Source organism: Pseudonaja textilis, chromosome 7 (assembly GCF_049901715.1).
Source record: "Pseudonaja textilis isolate UNSWEBS1 chromosome 7, rPseTex1.2, whole genome shotgun sequence".
Lineage (NCBI taxonomy): Eukaryota > Metazoa > Chordata > Lepidosauria > Squamata > Elapidae > Pseudonaja > Pseudonaja textilis.
Window position 1 is genome coordinate 1,963,965 of NC_141996.1, and position 19,301 is coordinate 1,983,265.

The window sequence follows — 19,301 nt, forward strand, 5'->3', positions numbered from 1 at the left end:
AAACCAGAATGTGACACCTCTGGTTATCTTCCCAGGAGATGCAACCCTTCCTCCCCCTCTTACTCAAAGTTGCAAAGCAGTAGAAAGCCATAGAAAAGTAGAAAAGATCTGGAAGGCTGACACTGGATGTGATAACAACCATATTCTTGTGTCGTGTGGCCACGTGGACGCCCGAATGAATATTTGTCAAATAAACTAACATCGGCTTGCTGACAAGGAGCGGTGTAAATAATTCGTGGCTGGATGTCAGGGGGGTGATGTTGTAATAATTATAAGAAATACATGAGGGCTCATCAAGCAGTTACCACGTTTCTTTAATCTAAGGATGCCGGATGTTAGGCAGTGAAGCCCGGCGGAAGGTGGTTGTAGTAATTATGTCGTTATCCAAAGCATAGCGTGTATAAAGACAGCGCTGGGTTGCAACGAAACCCCAGAGCTGACTTTAAACGTAATTTGATCGCTGTTACCTGTTGTTGTGGTGTGGAAGACGAATTAAAAAACTTCACTAAAGCTACAGGAGTGAGTTGATATCTTCTCGTTCACCCCGTCCATCTCAGACGAACAGCTGACAATCCTCCTTCCTTTCCCACCCCACTGACCTGCTTTACAACTCCGTTTTCCTGTGCAGGGCAACCAAAGAAGACCCAGCCGATCAGTTGTGGGTGTGGCTTGGTGGGCGTGGCATTCTGTGGGTGTGGCTTGGTGGGCGTGGCAGAGGAAGGATACTGCAAAATCCTCATTCCCTCCCCACCCCACTAACCTGCTTTCCAGCTCCATTCTCCTGTGCAGGGCAACCAAAAGAGACCCAGCCGATCAGCTGGGACTCAATGGGAGGCAGAGAAGAGAGAAGAGAATGGAGTTGGTGGGGCCGGTCAGAGGTGGGATTGGCCGGTTCCCTGAACTACTCCAATTTTCCACTACCGGTTCTCCAGAACCGTTCAGAACCAGCTGTATCCCACCTCTGGCTCCACTTAATGATGGTACAGTTCTGTTACTCTAAATCTAATCAGCATATATTAAAATGAAATTGAATAAAATGAAACAGGTAGTTCTCCCTTTACGGCCATTCGTTTAGAGACATCACAAATATCATTGACTGGCGCTGATGGTTGATATGGGTTGCTGCCAGCCTCCTAGGTATCAACCAAGTCTTATTATTATCAGAGGTGGTATTCAGCCACTTCTGTCTGGTTCTGGAGAACCGGTAGGGGAAATTTGGAATAGAGTAGAGTAGAATAGAAAAGAGGAGAGGAGTGGAGAGGAGAGGAGAGAATAGATTAGAATAGGAGAGAATAGAGTAGAGTAGAGTAGAGTAGAGTAGAGTAGAGTAGAGTAGAGTAGAGTAGAGTAGAGTAGAGTAGAAGAGAAGAGGAGAAGAGAAGAGGAATAGGAATAGGAATAGGAATAGGAATAGGAATAGGAATAGGAATAGGAATCGAATAGGGTAGGGTAGGGTAGGGTAGGGTAGGGTAGAATAGAATAGAATAGAATAGAATAGAATAGAATAGAATAGAATAGAATAGAATAGAATAGAATAGAAGAGTATAGAATAGAATAGAGTAGAGTAGAATACAATAGAATGAAAGAATAGAATAGAATAGAATAGAATAGAATAGAATAGAATAGAATAGAATAGAAATATGGAATAGAATAGAATGGAAGGGAAGGGAATGGAATAGAATAGAATAGAATAGAATAGAATAGAATAGAATAGAATAGAATAGAATAGAATAGGAAAGTATAGAATAGAATAGAGTAGAATAGAATAGAATAGAATAGAATAGAATAGAATAGAATAGAATAGAATAGAATAGTATAGTATAGAATAGGAAAGTATAGAATAGAATAGAGTAGAGTAGAATAGAATAGAATAGAGAGAGAATAGAATAGAATAGAGTAGAGTAGAGTAGAATAGAACAGAATAGAATAGAACAAAGAATAGAATAGAATACAAATATGGAATAGAATGGAAGGGAAGGGAAGGGAAGGGAATGGAATAGAATAGAATAGAATAGAATAGAATAGAATAGAATAGAATAGAATAGAATAGAATAGGAGAGTATAGAATAGAATAGAGTAGAGTAGAATAAAATAGAATAGAATGGAATAAGAGAGAATAGAATAGGAGAGTATAGGAGAGAATAGGATAATAGAGTAGAATAGAATATAGAAGAATAGAATAGATGAATAGAATAGAATAGAATAGAATAGAATAGAATAGAATAGAATAGAATAGAATATAGAATAATAAACAGAGTAGTATATGGAAAATAGAATAATAGAATATGGACAGAATATAGAATGGGATGGGATATAGGATAGCATAGCAGAGCAGAGCATAGGATAGAAGGCAAGGTACAAGTGACCACAACAAATAAGCTACAAATAAAATGACAGCACACAGGATAGTCATTTCTTATTGTCTTACAGGAACTGTTCCAGACTGAGTAACTGCAGCACCCTGGAATATTTGAAGCTGATCCAAAAACCTGGGAAAACCTGTTTGCTTGACAAACCTGCCCAGATCTTTAGCATGAAGGAGTGTGGGAACGGCGTCATTGATGACGAGGATGAAGAGTGCGACTGTGGAGTGGAAGAGGTGAGACATCCAGACCAATGGTCGCCAACCGGCGGGCCAGAAACCACTGGTGGTCCGTGGGAAAATTTTGATGGTCCGCAGAGAAATGTCCTCCCCAAAGCAATTAATCCAGGCTGCGCGGGAACACAAGGCTGCACCGCCCACATGGCCCGCGGGAACGCAAGGTTTGTTCTCTTGCATCGCGAACAACACGGGGTAGTGAGGGGGGGGAAGGGCGGAGGGGGGGAACTTGCCCCACTCACCCCACACACCTTGCCTGGCCACTGCTTCTTTCCGCTTCTTTCTTCTTCTGCTTTTGGCTGCACGCAAGGAAAGCAGCCAAAGTCTTTCTTTCTCTCCTTCAAACTCTGCCAGAAATGAATCTTTGGGACCCTGCAAGGCGTCCCTGCTCCAAGAGGCTGCACCGGCAAAGACTCATTTCTGGCGGAGTTTGGGGGAGAGAAAGAAAGACTTCTGCAGCTTCTGCTGTTTTCCTTGCATGAAGCCCAAAGTCTCTCCTCTCTCTCTCCCCCTGAGAATGGAGCTAGAGATGGTATCCTGCAATCCCAAATAAAGAACAATCGATCGGTAGGAAAAATGGGGTGGGGGATTTCCCTGCAGACTTTTTTGGGGGGATTTTCCCAGGGTCTCTGGTCCACGGGATTTAAAATGATGAGTTTGGCTGTCTCTGAGGTCCAAAAGGTTGGTGACCCCTGATCCAGTTCACCTGGCCAAGCGGGTGCTTCCCCCCAAAATCAGCTGAATGATTACCCAGACCAGGGGTCACCAACCAAGCTGGGTGACTTTGGGCTGATCACCGGGAGACGGTGAGTTCTAGTCCCGCCTTAGGCATGAAAGCCAACTGGGTTTTTTTTGAGCCAATCACTAGGAAACAGTGAGTTTCTCTTCCTCTCTTAGGACATCGAAGGAACCTGGATCCAAGCCATCTTCCTGAAACAAGGAGGAAAACAGCGGCAACTTCACGTAAGCAGGTCAAATAAAACTTGACGTGGTAGGAAGAGTGAACGATATCTGTTGTGTTTGACAAACTAACAACTTGCAAGAAGAAAAATTAACTTCAAAATAATGTTTGAGGTACAATTGTACAAAAATGCCAAAGCTCTTTTATAAAAAGTCTAAGCAATGTTGTAAAGTTCCAGATTGTTCGGTATCTAGTCAGGATTTAATAGCTAGATAATATATTGATGTGTCTGTGAGAGAGGGGGAGGAGGAGGAAGATAGAGAGAGAGAGGAGAGAGAAAGAGAGAGAGAGGAGAGGGAAAGAAAGAGAGCAGAGAGAGAGAAGAGAGAGGAGGAGGAAGAGAGAGAGAGAGGAGAGAGGGAAAGAAACAGGAGAGAGAGAGAAAAGAGAGGGAGAAAGAGAGGGAGACAGAAATAGAGACAGAAAGAGAGAGAGAGAGAGGGAAAGAGAGGAGAGAGAAAGAGAGAGAGACAGAAAGAGAAAGAGGAGGGAGAGAGAGAAAGAGACAGAAAGAGAGAGGAGGGAAAGAAAGAGAGGAGAGAGAGAGAAAAGAGAGGGAGAAAGAGAGGGAGACAGAAAGAGAGACAGAAAGAGAAAGAGGAGGGAAAAAAGAGAGAGAAAGAGAGAGAAAGAGAGAGGAGGGAAAGAAAGAGAGAGAGAGAGAGAGAAAGAGAGAGGGAGAAAGAGAGGAGACAGAAAGAGAGACAGAAAGAGAGAGAGAAGAGAGGGAAAGAGAGGAGAGAGAAAGAGAGAGAGACAGAAAGAGAAAGAGGAGGGAAAGAAAGAGAGAGAAAGAGAAAGAGAGAGAAAGAGAAAGAGAGAGGAGTGAGAGATGATGCTAATATAATAATAATAAACTATTCATCAAAATCTTCATAATTCTCTCTCTCTTTTCTAAACAGCGGATGCCTAAATTTCGTGATCGTTTTTCATTTCCTAACCACCTGCAGCCTAAAACCATCACTGTAAGTTATTGGTCCATCAATATTGTGAAAATGAGATAGCTTCTTGATGCAAAAGATGTCGCTCTGGGTGTTTTTTACTTGGTTTGTTAAAGATTTATCATTTCACAAGGCCTCCCTAAGATTCGCAGCTCTTAGAACACAGAATCACAGAGTTGGAAGGGACCTTAGAGGTCTTCTAGTCCAACCCCCGCCCCCCCGCTTAGGCAGGAAACCTGTTCGCCCGAACCAGTCCGAATCCCACCCCTGCCCTCCACCACGTCAGACAAATGGTTGTCCAATCTCTCCATAAAAACTTCCAGGGTTCGAGCATTCGTAACTTCCGGGGTTATTGAAGTTGATTTAATCCTGGTTGCTCTTGGCATAGCAGAAGGAGACTCGAAACTCTCCGAGTTTGCTGCTAACTGAGCTCCGCGGGTAGTTTATTAACTTACGACCGACCGTTCATGTAGTGACTGTTCAAAGTTACAACCGCCCTGGAAAAAGGGACTTGTGACTGTTTTGCACACTTGCGACCGTTGCAGCGTTCCCCAGGGTCACGGGATCAACATTCAGAGGCTTGGCAACTGACTCGTATTAGGACGGTCACAACGTCCCTGGATCACATGATCCCCTTTGGCGACCTTCTGACCAGCCAAGTTGAATGGGGGAAGCTGGATTTGCTTAATGACCGGGTTACTGACTTAATACCGGCGGTGATTCACTCAACAACTCTGGCAATCTAACTTCTGTCTATGTCTATATCTCTATCACTATCTCTATCTGTATCTATCTATCTATCTATCTATCTATCTATCTATCCATCATCTATCTATCTATCTATCTATCTATCTATCTATCTATCTATCTATCTCTATCCCTACCTCTCTCTGTCTATCTATCTATCTATCTATCTATCCTATCTCTCTCTTCTCTCTCTCTCTCTCTCTCTCTCTCTCTCTCTCTCTCTCTCTCTCTCTATATATATATATATATATATATATATATATATCCCTATCTATCTATCATCTATCTATCTATCATCTATCTATCTATCTATCTATCTATTTATCTCTATCCCTCTTTCTCTCTATATCTATCTATCTATCATCTATCTATCTATCTATCTATCTATCTATCTATCTATCTATCTATCTATCTATATCTATACCTACCTATATCTATCTATCTATCTATCTATCTATCTATCTATCTATCTATCTATCTATCTATCTATCTGCGAAAGGCCCCTCACGCATCATCACAAAATCTCCAGAACCGTAAAGCCTACAAACTTAAAATTTGCCTCATATCTTCCTCTTGGCTTCTCAGGGCTCACTAAGAAAGGATTTTTCCAAATGACCCTCAGAGCATTGAGAATATTTCCTATATTATTATTACTATCAACACGCTCTGATGCTCAGGAGTTCTACTCCCTCTCCCCACCTGAAAAAAAAGAAATCTCTTCCAAAGGCAAAACACAAGCAGAGGAGAAGAGGTTCAGTTTCTGTTTCAGAGCCCCAAGCGGCTTTAGTCCAGAACAGTTGAGCTAAGCCACACCCAGGCTCCTTGCTGTCTCCTTCTTGCTCACACAGCAAATACTCTTTCAGTTTCCAAACAGCCCTCAACTCTCTCACACACTGACAGGACGCTTGCCAGATGAATACCGATGGATGCTGGTAGGCAGAGGCAGAATTTTCCCTCCTTTTTTTTCCCCTCCAAAAACTAAGCCCAACCACAGAGTTTCATAGCGAAGCACCTGGGTAGTAAAAGGTATAAAACGGGGCAAAACTCCCTTAATAAATGTCCCACCCAGCCAGAAGAATCTTTGAGCTCCCTTGTGGTCGTAAATCGAGGGCTGCCTGCTGCATCTCTGTGACGGGGATATTTAAGCAGTGGGCCCCTCGCTGCTCTCTCTCTCTCTCTCTCTCTTTTTGAACAGGAAGAGGGCTCCTCGGCCATCAAAATCGTACTCATGAATGAGAAATATCCGAAACTCAAGGGACCCGCTGTACGTTTTCCATTCCTTTAATGTCGGGGGGGGTCGATGGGGCTGGGATTTTCGGGGTGGCCTCGGGCACGGATGGGGGTGAACCAGGCGGCCCTCCCTCTCTCGTGGCAGGAGTGCAGGAAGAACGAGTGTTGCCAGGAGTGCAAATTCAAAGAAGGCATCGACTGCCTCTACGGGCTCTGCTGTGAGAAGTGTCAGGTAAGAGCCAAGCAACACTTCCTTCCTTCCTTCCTTCCTTCCTTCCTTCCTTCCTTATCCCCTTCCTCCTTCCATTTCTCCTTCCTTCTTTCCTTCTTTGTCTCATTATCTCCTTCCTCTTTCCATTTCTTTCCTTCCTTCCCAAATTCTTCCTCTCCTCCCCTCCTCCCCCTCCCTTTCTCCTCCCTCCCTCCTCTTTTCCTCCCTTCCCTTCTTCCTCTCCTTCCCTCCTCCCCTCCCTTTCTCCTGCCTTCCTTCATCCCTCCCTTTTTCCTTTCTTTTCTTGTTTTCATTATCTCCTTCCTCCTTCCATCTCTCCTCCTTCCTTCCCAAATTCTTCCTCCTTCCCTCCTCCCCCCTCCCTTTCTCCTGCCTTCCTCCATCCCTTGTCTTTTCCTTCCTTCTTTTTCTCATTACCTCCTTCCTCCTTCCATCTCTCCTTCCTTCCTTCCCAAATCCTTCCTCTCCTTTCCTTCTCCCCTCCCTCCCATTCTCCTTCCTTCCATCCTCCCTCCCTCCTCTTTTCCTTCCTTCCTTTTCTCATTATCTCCTTCCTCCTTCCATTTCTCCTTCCTTCCCAAATTCTTCCTCTCCTTTCCTCCTCCCCATCCCCCTTCTCTCTTTACTTCCAACCTCCCTCCCTCCTCTCTTCCTTCCTTCCTTTTTCATTATCTCTTTCCTCCTTCCATTTTCTTTCCTTGCTTCCTTCCTTCCTTCCTTCCTTCCTTCCTTCCTTCCTTCTTTCCTTCCTTCCTTCCTTCCTTCCCTCCCTCCCAAATTCTTCCTCTCCTTCTCTCCTCCCCCTCCCTTTCTCCCTTTCTTCCTTCATCCCTCCCTCCTCTTTTTCCTTCCTTCCTTTTCTCATTATCTCTTTCCTCCTTCCATTTTCTTTCCTTCCTTCCTTCCCCCAAATTCTTCCTCCCCTTCTCTCCTCCCCCTCCCTTTCTCCCTTCATCCCTTCATCCCTCCCTCCTCTTTTCCTTCCATCCTTTTGGAAAAGTCAAAGAACAGCAGGACGTTTTCAGCCCCGGGGTGGGGTGTCACTTCTGGTGGAGCTGCCAACTTCTGAGCACCGTCCAAACCGGAATAAGCCTGAATCCTTGGCTCTGCTAGTTTTCCGAAACCGGAACCCAATGCCGGGAAGCCATTTCGGAGTGCGACCTCCCCGAGTTCTGCAACGGCACTTCCTACGACTGTCCGACGGACGTCTACAAGCAAGACGGGACGCCCTGCGGCCACCACAACCACTGCTTCCGGGGGCTTTGCCTGGATCTCCAGGCCCACTGCAAAGCTCTCTTTGGGCCAGGTAAGGCCCACCTGTCCTTGGGCTCTGGGCAGGTGGAGCAGGGATGAAGAGAATATCTGGAGCTCAGGGTTCAGATGTGGCATCCTTGGTGCTCTCTGAGCTTGGCGGTTTCCTGGCAGACGTTTCATGACCCGACTAGGGAACATCATCAGTGCTGGAAGGGAGTGGGGTTTGTGGAGAGGAGGAGGAGGAGGACTATGGGGTCCTGGGTGGCTTCCTTTAATATGCTTCATGACCCAACCAAGTGACATCCTCCGTGCTAGAAGGGAGCAGGGTTTTCAGAGTGGAGGAGGAGGAGGAGGAAGAGGAGGGCGGTGGGATCCTTAGGTGTCCTCTGAACTTGGTGGTTTCCTTGCAGACATTTCATGAGCCAACTAGGGAACAACATCAGGGAGTGGGGTTTTTAGGGAGGAGGAGGAGGAGGAGGAGGAGGAGGAGGAGGAGGAGGAGGAGGAGGAGGAGGAGGAGGAGGAGGAGGAGGAGGAGGATGGGATCCTTGGTGCTCTATGATGTTAGTTGTTTTCTTAAAGATGTTTCATAACCCAACTAGGCAACATCATCAGTGCTAGAAAGGAGTGGGGTTTGTAGGGAGGAGGGGAAGGAAGGAGGAGGAGGAGGAGGAGGAGGAGGAGGAGGAAAAACTGGGGTCCTTGGTGCTCTCTGAGCTTCGTTGTTTTCTTGAAGATGTTTCATGACCCAACTAGGGAACATCATCAGTGCTAGAAGGGAGTGGGAGAGAGGGGTATGAGGAGGAGGAGGAGGAGGAGGAGGAGGAGGAGGAGGAGGAGGAGGAGGAGGAGGAAGAGGAGGAGGAAGAGATGGACTGCATGTCCTTGATGCTCCCAGAGCTTGGTGGTTTCCTTGCAGACATTTCATGACCCAACTAGGCAATATCATCAGTGGTAAAGAGGAGTGGGATTTGTGAGGAGGAGGGGGAGGGGAGGGGGAGGAGTAGGACTTTGGGGTCCTTCCTGCTCTTTCAGCTGGGTGGTTTTCTCGCAGACGTTTTTTGACCCAACTAGGGAACATCATCAGTGCTAGAAGGGAGGAAGGTTTGCAAGAGAGGAGGAGGAGGAGGAGGAGGACTTGGAGGTCCCTGGCGCTTTTCTTGCAGACGTTTTGCCACCCAGCTAGCGACCATCATCAGTGCCTCCCTTAAGCGCCTGCTTCCCCTTCCAGACGCCCAAGAAGCCCCTCTGAGCTGCTTCAAGGAGATGAACATGCGCGGCGACCGCTTTGGCAACTGTGGCAAGGACGGCTCGGGTTTTCAGAAGTGCCTGGAGAAGTAAGCGGGCTCTCTGGGATGTCGGCTTCTTCCTTGCCCATCGGGGGTTTGCTCGGGCCTGGCAGAGAACGTGTGTGAACCCGCAAGCGGTGCTGAGACCAACATCACACCGTGGTTTGAAACAGAGCAGAGCGCAACCCTGTTTGCGACCGCCACCAAATCCGTTTTGCCAAAGGGCCAGGCGAAAACGGAGGGTCATTTGGGATCTAGAGCAGGGGTGGGATTATCACCGGTTTGGACTGGTTCGAACGAACCGGGTGTTCAAGTTACATCTAGCTTGCGGAACCAGGTATTTGAACCAACCTGCTGGCCCCGCCCATCCTGTGTCGGGGCTCCGACAAATCCACCCCCCCCCCCATTCCAATCCTAAGTCTCTAGCCGCATCTCTCAGAGTAGAAAAACATTGATTTATTAGGAGTGGCCATGTCGGCGTTAGCTGGGTGCAGCCGACACTAAAACACACCATTCCTTTCCCCCTGGACCCTGGTCTTCCCCCCCTCCCACCCCCTGGATGTATATTCTCCAATGGGACACATCCATAGCCAAAAGTCATCCGTCCTGCTCTCCAGTAATAATCTTGTGCGCCAACAGCTTCGGCCACCTAGCGATTATCCGAAGCATTTAAGGAATGTACTGCTTTCTCTTCCTGCTGGCAACTAAAAGACTAAAGGAGTATTGTTTTTTAGTTGACACCTTGCCCCTCCCCTCCCAGGAGCCTCTACGCAATGCAGGTAAGTGCAGGGTCTGCACAGAGGCTCTGGGAGGGGGAAAACGCCCGCCCAGAAGTTCTAGAAATCCAGAAATGGGCCTGTTTCCAGCTTCCGGTGGGCCTCCAGAGCCGGGGAGGCTGTTTTGCCCTCCCAGAGGCCCAGGGAAGCCTCGGGACCCTTGGGAGGGCAAAAACAGCCTTCCTTGGGCTCTGGAGGCCCGCTGGAAACGGGAAACAGGAAGTCCCAGTCAGCCACACCCACCATGGCCGTACCCACCCAGCGACTGGGCAGCGAATCGTGGGCTGGGATATTTTGAATCCCACCCCTGATTCAGAAACAGTGGCCACTCGAGGGAATAAAATAAGTTTTGGCTTTATTATTCACTCTAGCAAAACAAGTTAAAGACACAGCCTTAGAAAGCAACAGGTAGTCCTCAACTTACAACACTTCATTTAGGGACCATTCCAAGTTACAACGGCACTGGACAAAAGCGACCAATGACCATTGCCACATCACCAGGGTCACGTGATCCCCTGTCATGCCCCTGTCAGAATCTGACTCAGAGGGGGAGGCTGAGCAGCTGACAGGGAGAAGGAGTGTGGTTCCGTTGGCTGCGGAGGGAACTGGGGAAGGGCAAAGTCCAGTTGGGCAGAGCAGAGAAGAGGTAGAACAAGGGAGAGGGAATTCAGAGGAAGACCCAGGCTCACCGCCTCTTCATCCCTGGGCATGCAGGGAGGAACGGAGAAGGGACCAACGAGGGTTGCATGGCTTACGGGGGAGGAAAGGGCCCTGATTCCCTTCATTAGCCACACCTGAGAATGAGAGTTTTAAAAGAGATGCAAGCTGAGTGCAGCATCTTCTGGGAGCAAACGTGATTTTATCTTGTGTTGACTTTGCTTATCTGCGTTCCTGGCATCCTCCTAACTGTGTTGAGTTACTGCCGTGCCTTCACATCTGGAATTCTTGCTCCTGCCCTGCCGGACTAATGACCTCGTTTTGCCTTGATTGGACTTTAAGTTACAGTTTGTGTTGACCACGTTTTGGACTTGATTCCCTGCAGCCCAAGGCTGTTCCTGGGAGAGTTTTTCTCCAGCCCAGAAGGTAACCAGGACATTGGGGGCCAAGTTGGAGCTAAGAAAGGGACTCCTAGTGATTATCTGACTGTGTTGCCTTTGTGCCACGCCCCTTTGGGTCATCACATCCCCTTTTGCGATCTTTTCGTGAACAGAAGTGAACAACTGTCTTACCAATTTAACAAGGGCAGCGATCCACTTAACAACCATGGCAAGACGTGTGGTAAAACGGGGCAAAATTCATTTAACCAAGGTTTTCGACTAAGCGCCATCAACTTTAGAGCTCGATTGTGGTCGTAAGTCGAGGACTAACCGTACAGCAAAATGTGAAATTACAGTGGCCAGTTACACAGTTTTCGGTTCTTTTTGTTTCTTTTTTTTAAAAAATAAAGTTTTATTAATTTTCTACTATTACATTTATTTAGTGCTTAATTAACACCGTGTTGTCCGGGCTATTTTTGTTTGCTTGACAGTACAAATTATATTCCTAATCTTTACCCATTCTTCCCAGCCATTGATAAAATAAATACCATCTTTGGTCGTATTCTGCGCCTCCTTTCTGTTTAATCTTCAATGTAAGTCTGTCCATTTCTGCACAGTCCAATATCTGCTTAATTATATCTTCATCGAGTAGTATTTCTTCATTTTTTTTTCCCAATGCTGAGCAAATACGATCCTTGCTGCTGTTAATATACGTATCAACGCATAAAATATGTCTTTTTTTTTTTTTAAGAGTTGCCAACAGACAGGGAGGAGGGAGCAGTGCAGCAGTTAGGAAACCAAAAGTGCATTCCATAAATGTTTTCTAAGATAGTAACTAGGTGATCGAAGTTTCTGCTGTGCAGAATTCTAACTGGAGATCATGATAGATGATTCTGGGCTATGGATGTGTCCCATTGGAGAATAGGAATTATGATAGACCCAGGAGGGGTGGGGGGGGTGGGGGAAAAAACAGGGTCAAGGGTGACAGTGAATGGTGTGTCTCAGAGTCGGCTACACCCAGGTAGTGCTGGCATGTTTACTCCCAATAAATCCTTTTCAAGTTTTGGAAGTTTGGCTAGAGACTGAGGATTTCAATGGGAGGAACTGCTGGAATCCTGATAATATGCAATATTAAATATAGATTTTGTTCATTTTATTTTTTTCCCCGATATTATACCTATTTTTTTTAAAAAAAATCAGATTTAAGATCTACACAGTACTCGGTTCTTCTGTCTTACTCTACGACTAGGGATGTCCTCTGTGGGCGAGTGCAGTGCATTAACGTGGGGAAAATCTCGAGCATCACGACGGGGCAAGAGGTACTCCAGACTCCGGTGGAGGACATCGTGTGTTGGGGGACCGAATTTGACCTGGGGGAGGATGTCTATGACCTGGGAGACGCGCGAGATGGAACCACCTGCGGACCCGACAAGGTGAGCCCAAACCACCTTCCTGGTCCTGAGTCATCAAAAATCTCCAAAATTTCTTGGGTCAACCCTGAAGTTGGCTGCGTTGTGGCTGTTTTCCCTTTTGTAGTTTTCTAATGGGAAGTTTCTCTTCTTCCTTCCTTCCTTCCTTCCTTTCTTCTCTCATTCCTTCAGGGCTGACACAGCCTGGAGTGAAGGAGCCAAGGAGAGGAGGGGTGTAGAGATAGCTGGGGTCAGGGCTGGGCTGCTACGGGTTCAAGCGAACTGTTAGCGAACCAGTAGCTAATTTTATGATCGCTTCATAAACTCATAGAATAACAGAGTTGGAAGGGACCTTGGAGGCCATCTAGTCCAACCCCTGCCCATGCAGGAGAGCCTATTCGAAAGATAAGCCTCTGCCTAGGATCGAACTCACACCCTCTTGATTGTGAGGTGAGAGCTCCACCTCTAGGCCACTGGAGCTGCACAGTTCGATGAACTGGCAAATCCCACCCTTGGGTGGCCCTGCCCACCTGCCCACCTGCCCCTCCCAGAAGTCTCCATGCGGCCATTCTGGATCCCAAGTAAGTACAGGGCATGTTTGGAGGGTCAGGGAAGCCAAAATATGGGTCTCCCAGAGGCTTCGGAAGGCCAGAAATGGATCAGAGGGCCTCCAGAGCCCGGGGAGGCCATTTTCACCCTCCTGGAGGCCCCAAAAAAGCCACCGGAGCCCAGGGAGGGTGAAAACGCCCCCCCATGATGCAGGAGGCCGACTAGGCCACGCCCACCATGGCCACGCCCACCCAGCAACCAGGAAGAGAACCCGGTTGCTAAAATTTTTAAAAGCCCCCGCCCCGCCCCGCCTAGGGTGCCGTAGCCAAAATAAAATTCTTTCCCTCTGGGAACCAAGGACGTTGGTGCAGGTGTCCAAAAGGTGGAGACTGAGGGTCGCCTAGCAACTGGGCTGGGTGCTGATTGGACTGGAGATGCTGGGCGGGGCAGGGGGGAATTCTACCATTTCCAGCCAGTTCTATAGGATGGGTTGTGATGATTCTGCGCATTTCGGACAACCAGAAAATCGTGCCCCCTGGCTGGCCCCCTTCCCCTCTCCACCCAATCAGTCCTTATCAGGCATGCGCGACATCGCACACATATGCCCGACATCCCAGACTGCACTGTCCCCTGCCCAGTCACTCCTTAAGATATTTCTTTTTTTCCCTCCTCCGGACGATCAGCTGTTCTGATGATCAGCTGTTCCAGGATCCCCCCCGTCTTACTGGTTCTGACGATCAGCTGTTCCAGGATCCCCCTCCCTGTCTTACTGGTTCCGACGATCGGCTGTTCCAGGATCCCCATCCCTGTCTTACTGGTTCCAATGATCAGCTGTTCCAGGATCCCCCTCCCTGTCTTACTGGTTCTGACGACCAGCTGTTCCAGGATCCCCCTCCCTTTCTTACTGGTTCTGACTACTGGTTCCGGCTGTTCCACGATCCCCTCCCTGTCTTACTGGTTCCGACGATCAGCTGTTCCAGGATCCCCCTCCCTGTCTTACTGCTTTGCCCAGGAGGCTTCCCTGAGGCCCAGGAGGCAAAAAGGGGAGGTAGGGGATTGGGAGCTAAAACAGCCTGGAATCCCGACAGACATTTTGCAAGTTTTAAGAATTTGGATTTTGGGTGCAAAAAAAAAAAAAAAGTGTTTCTCCTTCTCTAGATGTGCTTAAACAGATCGTGCGTGGATGTGGCGGTGCTGGATTTCGACTGCGATCCATCCATGTGTAGACACCGAGGAGTAAGTGGCAGACTGGAGTATCATCCATATCCAAGGGTCTCCTCCTCCTCCTCCACCCCTCCCCCCCCAAAAATCCCCTGACAATGGCGGCCACAAGAGCGTGGGGATCAAAGGATGGAGGAGATTGTGTGATTGTGTGGCTGCCATCGCTAATTTCTGGGACCTTCTCCAGCCTATCTCAGAGGTTCCTCTGGTCGAGCGTCCCCTCGGGCACATAGCTGGCTGCGGGATTCTGGGAGTTGAAGTCCACAAGTCTTAAAAGTTGCCAAGGACACAGACTTTTAAATGATATTCCTAGCTTGTCTCCATCCTGCATCCATCTTTAAGCAGGGCAGTTTCAGCCCAGCCTCACACCGCCCTCACTCCAAACCAAAGTCTTAGCAACTGCCTTCCTTTCTCATGTAAACAACAATTGTGTCTCACACAAGCCTGAACCAGCAGACATGTTCTGGCAAAGGGTGGAAAATGGGACCGCAAAGCTTTTCCTTCTGGGTCTGTCCAGGTGACCGTTGGACGCCCGCCAATCCTGGCCGTCTCCTTGTTCCATTTTCAGGTCTGCAACAGCAACCGGAATTGCCATTGCTCTTACGGATGGGCCCCTCCCTTGTGCACCGAACCAGGGTTTGGGGGGAGCATCGACAGTGGGCCCCCACCACCCTATCAGTGTAAGCAGTGTCTCTTTCTTTGTCCCCCATCCCATTCAAATCGGTTGGGTTTCATGCCTAAGGCAGGATTAGAACTCACCGTCTCCTGGGGATTGGCTGAAGATCACCCAGCCGCCTGGCTAGGCGGGACTAGAACTCACCGTCTCCTGGTGATTGGCCCACAGTCACCCAATCAGCTTTCATGCCTAAGGCAGGACTAGAACTCACCGTCTCCTGGTGATTGGCCCACAGTCACCCAATCAGCTTTCATGCCTAAGGCAGGACTAGAACTCACCGTCTCCTGGTGATTGGCTGAAGAGGCGGACTAGCTCCGTCTCATTGCCCCAGGACTAGAACTCACCGCTCCTGGTGATTGGCCCAAAGTCACCCAAGGTTTCATTAAGGCAGGATTCACTCCCGTCTCCTGGTGATTGGCCCAAAGTCACCCAATCAGCTTTCATGCCTAAGGCAGGACTAGAACTCACCGTCTCCTGGTGATTGGCCCAAAGTCACCCAATCAGCTTTCATTCCTAAGGCAGGACTTGAACTCCCCATCTCCTGGTGATTGGCCCAAAGTCCCCCAACTGACTTTCATGCCTAAGGCGGGACTAGAACTCCCCATCTCCTGGTGTCATCCCAGATGTTTTTAAGACAGTCACTTATCTAAAATGGTATCCTTCTTGAGCCTGGGGTTGGTCTAGAAGACCTCCAAGGTCCCTTCCAGCTCCATTCCATTCTGATTCCATGGGCAGGGTCTCAGCAGGGGCTGCCCAGTTTGCTTTCCCGCACTCTGAAGACTTCCCCAACCGTTGGCTGCCCCAAACCACGGTTTTGAACAAATAACCCGGGATGGTCTGTCTGCCACAAGCCCTGTTCAGGGTCCTTTTCTCTCTCATTCCCCAGTGCCCACCATCGTCATTGTAGGTCTCTTCACCCTGACCGGTCTGGTCGTCTTGGCAGGGGGAGTTTTCATCGCACGTCACGTGGACGCCTTGTGAGTAAAGTGCAGGGATAGAGGAGGAGGAGGTGGTGGCTGGAGGTGGCCGCGTTCGAATCCCAGGCGTGCAAGTTGTGAGTGAGTCCGGCTAGTAAACCTCCCTGCAGGCCCCTGGGAGCCAAAACGGGGTGCGTCGGGACTCCTGGAAGGGGAGGGGCCAGCCAGAGGTGGTATTTGCCGGGTTCTCCGAACCAGTCAAAATGTCTGCTACCGGTGTGCCAGAACCACTTCGAACCAGCTGAATACAAAACCTCCAGTCCCTTCACATCTCGCCTGCTTGGAATCCACCAAAGCTTCACACCGTCTCTTTCCTTTCCAGCTTTAAGTGGATTGCGGCAATTCCCAAACGACGCCCCCAAAAATCGGCCAGTAAAGTAAGTGTCTAAACTAAAATAATACTCCTTTGCTCTTTTTAGTTGCCAGCAGAAAAGGGAGTGAGGAAAGCAGTGCATTCCTTAAATGCTGCAGATAACTGCTAGGCAGACGAAGCTGTTGGTGCGCAAGATTATTACTGGAGAGCATGATTGGTGACTCTTGGCTAGGGATGTGTCCCATTGGAGAATATACATCCAGGAGTGGGGGGAAGACCAGGGTCATGGGGGCTAATGAATGACGTATTTTAGTGTCAGCTGGCTGTCCAACCAATCCACCCCTTTCAAATCATAAATCTCTAGCGGCATCTCTCAAGAGTGAAAAAAAAATTGATTTATTAAGAGCGGCCATGTTGGCATTAGCTGGGTGCGAACGTCTTATTGTGGAGGAGGGGGCTCACCGCCTAATTCACACACGCACACAAAACACACCCGTTGCCCAGCCTTTCTGAAGGCAAACGCTGGAGAACTCTTGTGCAGGCAGTTCTTGAATTACAGCAGTTCGTTTAGTGACCGTTATATCAGCACTGGAACAAAAGGGGGACACCATTGTTTTTCACGCTTACGCCTGTTGCGGCCTCCCTGTGGTTGGTCGCGTGATCAAAGTTCAGAAGCTCGGCAACGGAGTCGTATTTGCGACGGTCGCGGCATACCCAGGGGGGTCAACGTGCGTGCTCCCCCTTTGGCGACCGCCTGACGAGCGGAGTCAGTGGGGACATCCAGATTCACTTAACGACCATGTTGCTCATTTAACAACTGCAGCGATTCACTCAACGATTGTGCCAAGAACAGTTGTAAAATGGAGCGAAACTCACTTAACCGGCGTCTCCCAGAAATGCTGGGCTCCCTTGTGGTCACAAGGAAGATTTCCTGTACATTCTCACAAGATAGTCCTTCACTTATAATAGCCACAATTGAGGCTCCTGCCACCATCCCAGAAATAATACTTATTTACTTATGCTGCCTCCCGCATATCATAGATGGACTTGCAATATATATTAGCATTTCATCTCAATTAAAAAGGCGGTAGAAATGCTGGCTCAGGAATTCTGGGAGTGGAAGTCCACAGGGCCGTAAAAGGGGCTGTCAACTCATAAATTATTTCCATGGTCATTTTAGAGTCGCCAGCCGAAAGGGAGGGGGGGAAACGGGTTTGAAAGGGCAGTGCACCAGCTCGAAAACCGAAACTGCATTCCATAAATGTTTTCAAAGATAGTTGCTAGGTGACTGAAGTTTCTGCTGTGCAAATATCTAACTGGGAGCATGATTGATGAGTCTTGACTATGGAGGTGTCCCATTGGAGAATATGAATTATGATACACCCAGAGATGGGGGGAAACCAGGGTCAAGGGTGACGATGAAAGTTTGGCTCGAGACTCAGGATTTAATTGGGGTAACTGCCAGAATCCTGACAGGGGCCATATTTGGCCCAAGAATTCTGGGAGTGGAAGTCCACGGGTCATAAAGGGGCCATATTTGGTTCAGGAATTCTGGGAGTGGAAGTCCATGGGTCATAAAGGGGCCATATTTGGCTCAGGAATTCTGGAAGTTGAAGTCCATAGGTTGTAAAGCAGCCATATTTGGCTCAGGAATTCTGGGAGTTGAAGTCCATAGGTTGTAAAGGGGCCATATTTGGCTGAGGAATTCTGGGAGTGGAAGTCCACGGGTCATAAAGGGGCCATATTTGGCTCAGGAATTCTGGGAGTGGAAGTCCATGGATCATAAAGGAGCCATAGTTGGCTCAGGAATTCTGGGAGTAGAAGTCCAATGGGTTGTAAAGGAGCCATAGTTGGCTCAGGAATTCTGGGAGTGGAAGTCCACGGGTCATAAAGGGGCCATATTTGTCTCAGGAATTCTGGGAGTTGAAGTCCATAGGTTGTAAAGGAGCCATAGTTGGCTCAGGAATTCTGGGAGTGGAAGTCCATAGTTTGTAAAAGTGCCATATTTGGCCCAAGAATTCTGGGAGTGGAAGTCCATAGGTTGTAAAGGAGCCATAGTTGGCTCAGGAATTCTGGGAGTGGAAGTCCATAGGTTGTAAACGGGCCATATTTGGCCCAAGAATTCTGGGAGTGGAAGTCCATGGGTCATAAAGGGGCCATATTTGGCCCAAGAATTCTGGGAGTGGAAGTCCATGGGTCATAAAGGGGCCATATTTGGCTCAGGAATTCTGGGAGTTGAAGTCCACGGGTCATAAAGAGGCCATATTTGGCTCAGGAATTCTGGGAGTTGAAGTTCATAGGTTGTAAAGGGCCATATTTGGTTCAGGAATTCTGGGAGTTGAAGTCCATAGGTTGTAAAGGAGCCATAGTTGGCTCAGGAATTCTGGGAGTGGAAGTCCACGGGCCATCAAGTTGCCCTAGTTGCCCACCTCTAGCTTAAAGTGATTCTATTTTTCTTCTAGGGAGGCCTCAGGGGCAAATCCTCCAAGACCGGTGTAAGGCGGTCGCGTAGCGGCTTGAGGAGCACTTCTTCCGGGAGGCTCAAAAAATCCAGAACTGCCGTTGCGGCGGGAAATCAGAGAAGCACCCCGTACGTGAAAAGCACGGAATTGAAAAGTGCCCTGTCCACCTCCAGAGCCGGAAAATCCAGATTAGACGTCACTTTTGCCACCTAGGCCCGTTGAGTCCTATCCGACCCCTTCTTTTTCCTTTGGCATGTTCTTTTTTTTTTTTAATTAAAAAGAAAAACCTTTATGGAACATTAACACATTCAAATACATACCAATATATCTATAAAAGAAAAATACGTTGATACATCTCGCCATCGCTTTCTCGACAGTACAAAATCCTAGCAGTATTTCTTCTGCCGTTTGCGTAAAATATTCCTGTTTTTTTGGGCTTGGACACTTCCAGTCTTCAAATAAAGTGGCCCTTTTTTTAGCGTTATTTGCATTTCATTTCGTCGCACGTCCGCCTGGCCCAGCAGAAATCATCTCCCAGAACTCTTGAGGAAAACGTGGTCTCTTTTAGCTTTTCCACTTGGCCTCGTTCAAGTTTTCTTCCAGCAAGGAGTTAAAATGAGAATTTCAC

General features: G+C 48.2%; 1 protein-coding gene across 1 annotated transcript; it reads left to right on the plus strand.

The window, feature by feature from the left end:
* Nucleotides 1–2,428: 2,428 nt before the first annotated feature.
* On the plus strand, nt 2,429–19,150 carry LOC113451256 (disintegrin and metalloproteinase domain-containing protein 30-like). The gene is made up of 13 exons (XM_087937820.1): nt 2,429–2,599; nt 3,497–3,562; nt 4,463–4,525; nt 6,444–6,512; nt 6,624–6,710; nt 7,824–8,016; nt 9,196–9,301; nt 12,316–12,499; nt 14,183–14,260; nt 14,814–14,925; nt 15,808–15,898; nt 16,221–16,275; nt 18,674–19,150. The coding sequence occupies exons 1-13, from the start codon at nt 2,534–2,536 to the stop codon at nt 18,884–18,886; spliced, it is 1,383 nt and encodes a 460-aa protein (XP_087793946.1). The 5' UTR covers nt 2,429–2,533; the 3' UTR covers nt 18,887–19,150.
* Nucleotides 19,151–19,301: the final 151 nt, after the last annotated feature.

Bases quoted from the DNA above. Each gene is read 5' to 3' on its own strand.
- LOC113451256 (XM_087937820.1), top strand. From the start codon at position 2,534: ATGAAGGAGTGTGGGAACGGCGTCATTGATGACGAGGATGAAGAGTGC. The intron at 3,563-4,462 runs GTAAGCAGGTCA...TTTTCTAAACAG, and splicing joins GAAAACAGCGGCAACTTCAC to CGGATGCCTAAATTTCGTGA. The intron at 16,276-18,673 runs GTAAGTGTCTAA...TTTTTCTTCTAG, and splicing joins CCCAAAAATCGGCCAGTAAA to GGAGGCCTCAGGGGCAAATC.